This window comes from Priapulus caudatus, unplaced genomic scaffold (genome assembly GCF_000485595.1).
Source record: "Priapulus caudatus unplaced genomic scaffold, Priapulus_caudatus-5.0.1 Scaffold652, whole genome shotgun sequence".
NCBI lineage: Eukaryota > Metazoa > Priapulida > Priapulimorpha > Priapulimorphida > Priapulidae > Priapulus > Priapulus caudatus.
Window position 1 is genome coordinate 154,535 of NW_014577713.1, and position 9,322 is coordinate 163,856.

The following is a 9,322-nucleotide window of genomic DNA, read 5'->3' on the forward strand; positions in this document are numbered from 1 at the left end:
TAAACGACAAATACTGATAGTTTAGACTCGAGTCATATATCAATATTTGTTTAAAAAAATTGTAATCTAAATATATATAAAATCTAAAATTTTACCGTTAAAATTACATAAAATTTTTCAAAAAAAAGGGAAATGGGGTGATTTCATAGTTACAATTTCACTTATTTAGATATTATTTTTTGAACAATATAATATAATATAATATTATTTTTGAAATATTATATTTGGTTAGAAGCATGAAATAATAAGTGAAATTCTGAAAAAAATGTATTGAGTAGTTTGGAAGATATATTTTTCTTGAAAGTCAGTGACGGCGGCGGGCACGGTTACACTCCGTTGTCAAATATTTGACACACGCGCGCACACAGCACATCACCACACACGCGGCGCCCGCCACGCCACACACCGCAATTCACACACATACGGGCAGCGCCACGCACAATCACACGCGCACCCACGCACACACATACCACATTCACACACACACGCGGTGCACAGACACATATACGCACACGCCACGCGCCGACGCACACGCACACGCACACGCCACACACACATACACACACATACAAACTGCAGCCGTCTCTCGTTGGGGGTTTCGCCTCACAGCTGTGCGCGGCAGTGATTGGCGTTTATATACACGCATGCAGCCGCAATGGCTTTGGTGTGTGCGTGTGTGCGCGTGCCGGTGGGCGTGCGTGCGTGCCGTACGTGCGTTTAGTGTGGCTTGCTATGCTAGGTGAAGGCCCCACCTAATTAAATGCGTCTATTATTATACCTTTAATCTACATTTAGTATAGCTATGTTATCATGAAAACGCCGTGAGAAAACACATTAAATATTTTAACAACAATTTCAAAATGGTTATGGCATGGAATGTTATAGTGTGGTATGTGTTTGCCTAGACATCGAACGGCGTCTAAAAATGTGAGAGCATTGGGGAGCCGGTAAGCGCGGACGGTTACACACTCCGTTGTCAAATGTTTGCACACACGACCGCTGCACGCACTCACACACGCATTAACACCATACAGGCATGCCGCACGCACAATAACGCGCACCCCATACCACGTTTACTACACACACGGGCGCGCACGACACACACCACGCACACGCAACACGCCACGCACACGTACACAGCATTTTTTAAAACATACACACCACACACACACACGCACACGCACACACACGCTAATACATACACACGCACACCCACCGCAAGCAACCGCACGATCACGTATCACTCACACACCGCACACACGCACACTACGCACACACATCACACAACATACAATGGCAGCCGTATTGCTCGCTTTGGGGTTGGCTTTAAAATTTTCGTTCTTACAACTGTGCGCGCAGTGATTGCTTGTTTATACACCCCAGCGGCAATGTCTTTGGTGTGTGCGCTTGTGCGCGCGTGCCGGTCGTGCGTGCGTTTCGTGCGTGCGTTTAGTGTTGGCTTGCTATTGCTAGGTGAAGGTCACCTAATTAAAATGCTTATTATTATATTATTTATATTGGGTGTTAGTAGCTATTACCCGTCCTCCAGACGGATCTGAAATTTTACCTTTAAATACATACAATTTTTCTAAATAAAAGGGAAAGGGGGTAATTTATAGTACAATTCACTTATTTAGATATTACTTTTTGAAAAATACTCATTCTGGTAGCGAAGCATTATTATAACGTCAAATGTCTGGTTAAAAAGCAAAAATGCAATTGAGTGTATTGAAGATATATGTTCTTGAAAGTCCAGTGGGACGGCGGGCGGGACAGGGCTACACCCTCCGTTGTCAAATATGTTGCACACACGCGGCCTGCGCACGCACACACACACCGCGATTGACACAGCACACGGGCATGCGCAGGCACAATCACAACGCGCACCCACGCACACACATCAAAAACCAGATAAACCGCACTACCACATTTAACACACACACATACACGCAACATGCACACGCACACACACGATACATCAATACACACACACGCACACGCCACGACGCAGCAACACGATACATACAGTACACACGCACACGCACACGCCATGCACACACTCACACTGCGATACACGCACACACATACACACACATACAAACTGCAAAGCCGGTATCCGTTGGGGTTTTCTTAATTTCGTCTCACAACTGTCGCGCGGCATGTGGATTGGCTGTTTATACACCGCCAGCCGCAATGTCTTTGCGTGTGTGCGGTGCTTGCGCGCGTGCCGGTGTGCGAGTTGCGTTCGTGGCGTGCGTTTTGTGTTGCGCCTTGGCTTATGCTAGCTGAAGGTCACCTAATTAAATGCATTTTATGATATACCTTTAATCTACATTTCGATAATAGCTACATTATCATAAAACCGCTGAGAACACGTTAATAGTTTACACAATTTCAAAAGGTTATGGTTATATATAGTTTGGTATGTGTGGGCTCCTCTTAAACAATCGAAAGTTCTAAAAATGTCAGCGCACCCATACCCATTTCACACACACACTGGTGCGCGCACAACACACACACGCACACGCACACGCACACGCACACGCCACACGCACACGAACACACACACACACACGCACCACACACACACACACACACGCACACACACACGCACACACACACACACACACTCGCACACACAGCACAGCACAATAAATACCAACCATACATGTACAGTTGTACACAACACGCACACACAGCACGCACACACACCACGCACACACCACACACACAACCACACACACGACACATCACACCACACTCACACACACACACACGCACATCATACAATCACATACAACATTACATGGCCTACAGTTGTAACACGCACGCGCGGCACACACCAGTGACGTTGCGGTAGCAGGTTGATTCAACGATGCTTGATTGGACTTGCGCATGCCGGGTTTGGCCGATCTTAAAATTTTGTGCGGTTGTTGCGATGAGCAGCACGGTCAATCACATGATTCACGTACTCTGCTTGACTGCATAGCGCGATGCGACGATTTTGCGATCTTAAAGTTGGTGCGGGTTTCCGCGAATGAATCCCGAAGTTTCTTCGCGGCACGATTAACTTTTTAGGAACAATTGCCTTGAAAAGTCACTTTAACCGTCGAAAAAATGCGCGCTTCTTAACGGTAGCGGATCTAGTCGCGGACGCCCAGAAGGTGGCCCCAGCTCCGATGTTCAGCGCGGAGCACACGCGGCACGGTTTCGGAAGGCAGATACGTTAAAACGGGACACTTTCGGTCCTTCCACTATTATTAGCAGCATAGGGTTAGAAGAGAAATGGAAAGAAGAAGGTTATGGAAGATGAGAGATAACTAGATGAGGTAAAGAGCGAAAGATAGATCAGGATTATAAGAACAATTTGTACTGTGGATGGCTTTCGTTAAGTCACCTGGATAAATGTTGCCTTTCACCAGGGACAGTCACCATTAGAAGAAGAGGTTGTGGAGTAGGGAAAAGTAGGAGGAGGAGGGAAGAACAGATTGTGGTAAGGAAAAATAATTAGTGGATGATGATGATGAGGAGGAGGTGAATACGAGGAGGAAGAGGTGAAGGATGAGGAGGAGGAGGAGGAGGAGGAGGAGGAGGAGGTGAAGGAGGAGAAGGTAAGAAGAAGTTAGAAGGATTCTAAAGAATACGAGTAGAATAGAAGAAATTGAGAGAAGAAGGTGTGATGAGATAACTAGGATGCAGTAATGAGCAATAAATAGCATTGGCACTATGGAGGAAGGTTGGATACTGTCATACTGTAGATGACCTTCGTTGTTCACCAGGGGGGGTCACCGATTAGGAGAATCCAACACTCCCTACATAGTTCACGTGAATATAAGACCCAGACAGGAGCATCAGTCTATATGGTAACATGTACGCTGTCCTGTTTTCAGATTTGTTCCGTTCCCTTTGGACTCGGGTGAAGTCCTGCCCGGTCGGCGCCTATCTAATGCAGATCTTGATGTGGTGTCAGGAGAGCACAGGAACAATCCTGGTGCGCGTGGGGCGTACGTACGGTCCACGCACTCACCACAGCGCTTAGCAACCAGCATGAAGTCAGGTAAAGTCACCCACAAATAAAATTAATTTACGTATAAACTCTCTTATTGTATAAATTATACAAGTGGCAATTAAGACCACGGGCACGTCGTCAGGCGAGCCCTGGAAGCATCGCGATTCAACATCTTTTCTGAATTTTTTTTCTAATTATAAATTTTAACGGTTGCCAATCTACTTTATTTACTAGGTGTGGTTTCGATGTTAAACGTCGAATTTTTAAATCTCCGCCAGCCGGTACACCTTTCCATGTAGCATTCAAAAATATTCCGGGAGAAACCCCCCCCAGACCCCCACCAGGCGAGAGGGGGAACCCCTTCGCAGACTCCCTTTCCCTTTACGGTGCCTTCGCGCCTTCCATGACTGGGCGTTCAACGTTAGTCGAATCCCTGGTTCGACGCCTCTTGGTAGGACCCGCTATATATCACATAGACCATGTTATAAAGAAACACTTGCGTATTTCATCTCTAACCAGTAGTACTACGCTGAATCACTTCTCTATCGAATGATACCTCTCTTAGAAGGGACACTTACGTAGTTCGACTGGGTGAACGGTTATGCCAGGCTTGAACCCTGATTAGGGGGTCGGCGGAATAATCGGCACTTTACGCTTCACTGATGCCCGAGGGTTTGGAAGAGTACGTGGGGACGGCGGTTTGCGCGAAAGCTGTGCCACGGGCCCAACAAACACAGCACCTGATAGAGCTCAGCAACCTCTACCGTGAGCGCGATGACCGTTGAGGATGAGTCGCTGAGCGGACCCGCTCGCCTCCAGTATACCGTCTGGCGACGCCGGGCGCGAACTGCTCTGCAGCTGTGACGAACGTTACAGCTCATCGTTTTGTGTCAGCAGCTCCGCCCGTATTTTACGCCGTCGGTATTGGTGGCCGGTTCGCGCGGAACTTCGTGGTCCCACTTGATTCTATGCGTGTTGTCGTGTGCGCCTGATTGTGTCAGTCACCCCGTTTGCATAGGATTGTCGTTGTAGTCCGTGGAAGACGGGCGTCACTTCGTGAAAATCTGTTGTTGGATCCCAGGCAGATTAAAAGCCTTAGCGCAGACCGTGCCCCAACTTTTTCATTGCAACTCGACAGCGATTATATGAATCGCTATGAAATCGGCTACGTCTGCGAGAACGCCCTGGCAACTGCAACCCGTAGACGATTCTGCGCTTGCGACGAGTGCAAGACATCAAAACTGTTTTGCTTTGAGCGACTCGTCGCTCCAATCGCTCTAGAGTCGTTCGAAAATCGCATGACGTACACGCGGGTGACACAGCGACGCATTGCGCGTGTGGTTGCCAGGTTGCCGTGAGCGACGGAGCAACCAAAGGATCGTGGTTACTGCGCTAGGCTTAAGTGTGTGGTTCCGTGAAGTGAGGTGAAGTGTTATGCTTGAATCCCTGCTCTGCATCATCGTGGTGATGTAGTGGGCATGTGTGTGTGTGTTGTGCTCAAATGTTGTACTTTTATTAAAGTGGTTGTAGTAGCGGTTACGTCCAACGGATGAGATTGAGATTTACACATGACTATGGCTAGTAAAGCCGCAGTAAATCTCACACTTTGCTGATTTTACGTTGATTCCTCATATCACCGAAAGAAAAGTATGAAATGCTATTTAGCGTGGCACGCTATTTACATTCAATCCGAAAAAAGTGTCGTCGGCGGCCCAGTTTCCTCTGTCTCCATTTTCGCTGCAAAACTTAGCTCAACAGTACTCGCGATGTAATAGGAGAAAGAAGCCTAAGTGTGTATGCCTTGCCAGTGTGGTACACAGGCCCACTCCTGGCTATTTAGTCCTGCACTGTTTCACCAGTATTATATCTAGGGGCTTACAGGAGAGGAGATCACGTACGTGTATTAGGAGTGTTATTCGTATATATTCATACGCAGTAACAGTTGTTTTAAGAATGCGTGGCTGTTTTTATTTTTTTTTGGGGGTACGACGCTGTACTATCATGGTGCCGTGCGTGCTGCGTGCGTGCGGTGCGGTGCGTGCAGTCGGCGTAGGCTTAATGTGATGAAATACCATTGATGGTCACAGTGTATTTACTGGAACTTTACTGATATTTATGCTGTCGTATATTTATTAGTTCCATGACTGTTGGCTTAAGCCACTCGTATACTTTTGTTATCCATAATATGGAGCATGTGGGATTTCGAAGGAGTAAATCAAATAGGCATACGGAGGCTAGAACTGTGCGGAAATGCTATTGTCATTGTCTTCTTTATGCTGATTGTGATATTAACAAAGATCCAAGCTAGATAGCTTAATAATATTATGGTAATAATATTATCTGTTATTCAGTAGGCTGGCTCCATTTAAGAAATAAAAGGTATCCTTAGACGCCCTTCAAATAATAAAATAAGTAATAACTTAAATTAATAATTACGGATGGACTAATAAATAATAAATAGAAGGCGACATGATGCCTTCAAATTTCCATTTTATCGGCACACGTCCCATGATCAGTTTTAAAATTACTATGTATAGCCTGAGAATCATGATTAATAATAGAATATATATATATATATATATATTTAGATATATATATAGATAGAGAGATAGATAGATAGATAAAGAGAGAGAGAGAATGCGTTTTGTGGGTGTGGGGGTTAAGTGATTTTTAGTATAGTTAGCGCCGTAGCTCTTCACAAACGCCTGATCCAGAATGCAGTGTATCGCTATAATTTCATTTCCTTCATATTTGTTTTACATTTTTTTTGTATTTTCTTATTTTATTTTTAGAGTTATATAGCAGCATTGTGACGTTCTTTATTTCGGAGGTATGTAGCTCATTTGTCGCTCATAGTATAAATGTTTTAAATGATGTAGTATAACTTTGAAGGAAGAAGGATTTTAGCTGCAGATGTGATCTATCGCTATAGTTTAGAGCTATTCGTATGTGTGCTCACCGTGTGCGTACCGCAAAAGTATTACTTGCTTGATCGAAGCTAAGCTTTGATGCTATGTTGAACGAATAAAATAGTTGAAGTAAAGTAAACCATTCTTAGTACCATACATAAAGTTGTTCTTTCACGTTGCTCTGGGCCTGTGACATTGCGTCTACCAAGTGTTCCGTTGGTTAAGTAACTAGGGAACTTGCAAGAATTTTATCGTGTTCAAGACAAGGATGGAAATAAGGTACCTCTATAGAATGAAGTGAAGTCAGCGAGAAGTCGATTGTAGATTCAGCGTGGCATGAAGATTTGAACATTTTGAGGAGAAACGAGCTCATTTCTGAGCGAATGTAACGATTTTATAAAAGCTACAACGCAAATTAATAATTTATCGTGCCCCATCACGCATTGCTAACCGAGCTGATAAGAAATGACAGCGATATTTCTTCGATAGAAAGTTAATATAATTCACAGAATGAACAGGACTACACTAACAGAACTATAAATCGGCATACATCTCATGCTATAATTACTAACACAGTTTTCTTAATTAATAGGGATCCTGTCCGCATCCTCGTCCCTACAGCATCATCATTTTTACAGCATCCCTTCATTATTAATTGCAGCATTCATCTTGCATGGCGTCGGAAGTATTAGCCAGTATCCTTTCCCGTGTAGATGGCAGGCGATAATTCACGAGCAAGGATAGCATGTCTATTTATACATCTGATCTGCCGCATGAGTCATCATGAGGAACGGCATCCGTCTACGTTTGCGTGCCATGCGCCGAAATCGTATAATCTTGTGCAAATAGCCGCTGGCAACCGCAGTAGCTGAAGCCAAAATTCCTCTTCCTCATCCTTACAGCATCCTCATCCTCACACCCGTGTAGCAGCCTTATCCCTATAGCATCCTCAGCTGCACAGCATCCGCATCCTTACAGTATACCCATCCTTGCAGCATCTTCATCCCTGCAGCATCCTCATCCTTACAGCATCCTTGTCTTTACATAATCTTCATCTTATCTCTAACAGCATCCTAATCTTCTCTCTAACAGAATCCTCATCCTCTTTCTAGCGTATCCGCATCCATACAGCATCCTCATCCTTACACCATCCTCATCTTTACAGCATCCTTAATAGTAATTACTATGATGAGCAATATTTAAACAGAATGTTTGTAGTAATGTCAATATAAATAAACTAGGTAGCTGGTGGTGGCGGTGCGCTCAAACGTGGTGTTCATTCCTACCCATGTCTCATCCATGTCCCACCCGTATGCCACCTATGTCTCGACGACGATTTCCCCGATGGTAGGCGATCGAGGGTGGTGGCGGCGGCGGCGGTGTATTTAAACGTGGTCTTACATGACAGCCGTGTCTCTGGCATGTGCCGCCACTCGTACGACGCTTATGTCTCACGTGTTGCATTCTCTGACTATGTCCCAGCCATACCCCACCTGCACCTCACCAATACCCCAGCCATACCCCACCTATACCTCACCAATACCCAAGCCATACCTCACCTGTACCCCACCTGTACCTCACCAATACCCAAGCCATACCCCAGCCATACCCCACCTATACCTCACCAATACCCAAGCCATACCCCAGCCATACCCCACCTATACCCAAGCCATACCCCAGCCGTGCCTTATCCATATATTCAATACCCGATGATCGAACTCTAATCAGATCTAATCGATGCGAATTCCATCGACCTCGACCCACCGACAGTGACCCACCGACCTTGACCTGCGTTTTCAGGGTCGCAGTTCGAGCGCGTCATTGAGGAGAGCGGGGCGCCGGCAGACGCCCCCGAGCGCGTCAGAAGACACATACTGTGCAGCGGGAAGGTCTACTATGACCTGGCGAAGGAGAGACACGAGCGCGGGCTGGACGCGGAGATTGCCATCTCCCGGATAGAGCAGGTGCGGGGGAGAGGGGTAAAGCCCGGCGCGCACTTGAGTAATTTTACGCAAGTAAAATGATGCATGCGTCAAAGTACTCACGTGTGCAGCTGATTTTCGTTGAGTATTTTTACTCACGTGTGCGGCGGATTTTCGTTGAATATTTTGACGTATTCGTCAAAATACTCACGTGTAAGGCGGATTTTCGTTGAGTATTTTGACATATGCGTCAAAGTACTCACGTGTGCAGCTGATTTTCGTTGAGTATTTTTACTCGCGTGTGCGGCGGATTTTCGTTGAATATTTTGACGTATGCGTCAAAATACTCACGTGTGCGGCGGATTTTCGTTGAGTATTTTGACATATGCGTCAAAATACTCACGTGTGCAGCTGATTTTCGTTGAGTGTTTTGACGTATGCGTCAAAATACTCACGTGTGCGGCGGATTTTCGTTGAGTATT

General features: G+C 45.6%; 1 protein-coding gene across 1 annotated transcript in view; it reads left to right on the forward strand.

Moving 5' to 3' along the window:
* LOC106812462 (2-oxoglutarate dehydrogenase, mitochondrial-like) overlaps positions 1-9,322 on the forward strand; it is a 40,796-nt gene that overhangs the window by 29,366 nt on the left and 2,108 nt on the right. The window contains exon 9 of the mRNA XM_014816347.1: positions 8,719-8,882. Coding sequence (XP_014671833.1) covers positions 8,719-8,882 — 164 coding nt within the window. The remainder of the gene's footprint in view (positions 1-8,718; positions 8,883-9,322) is intronic.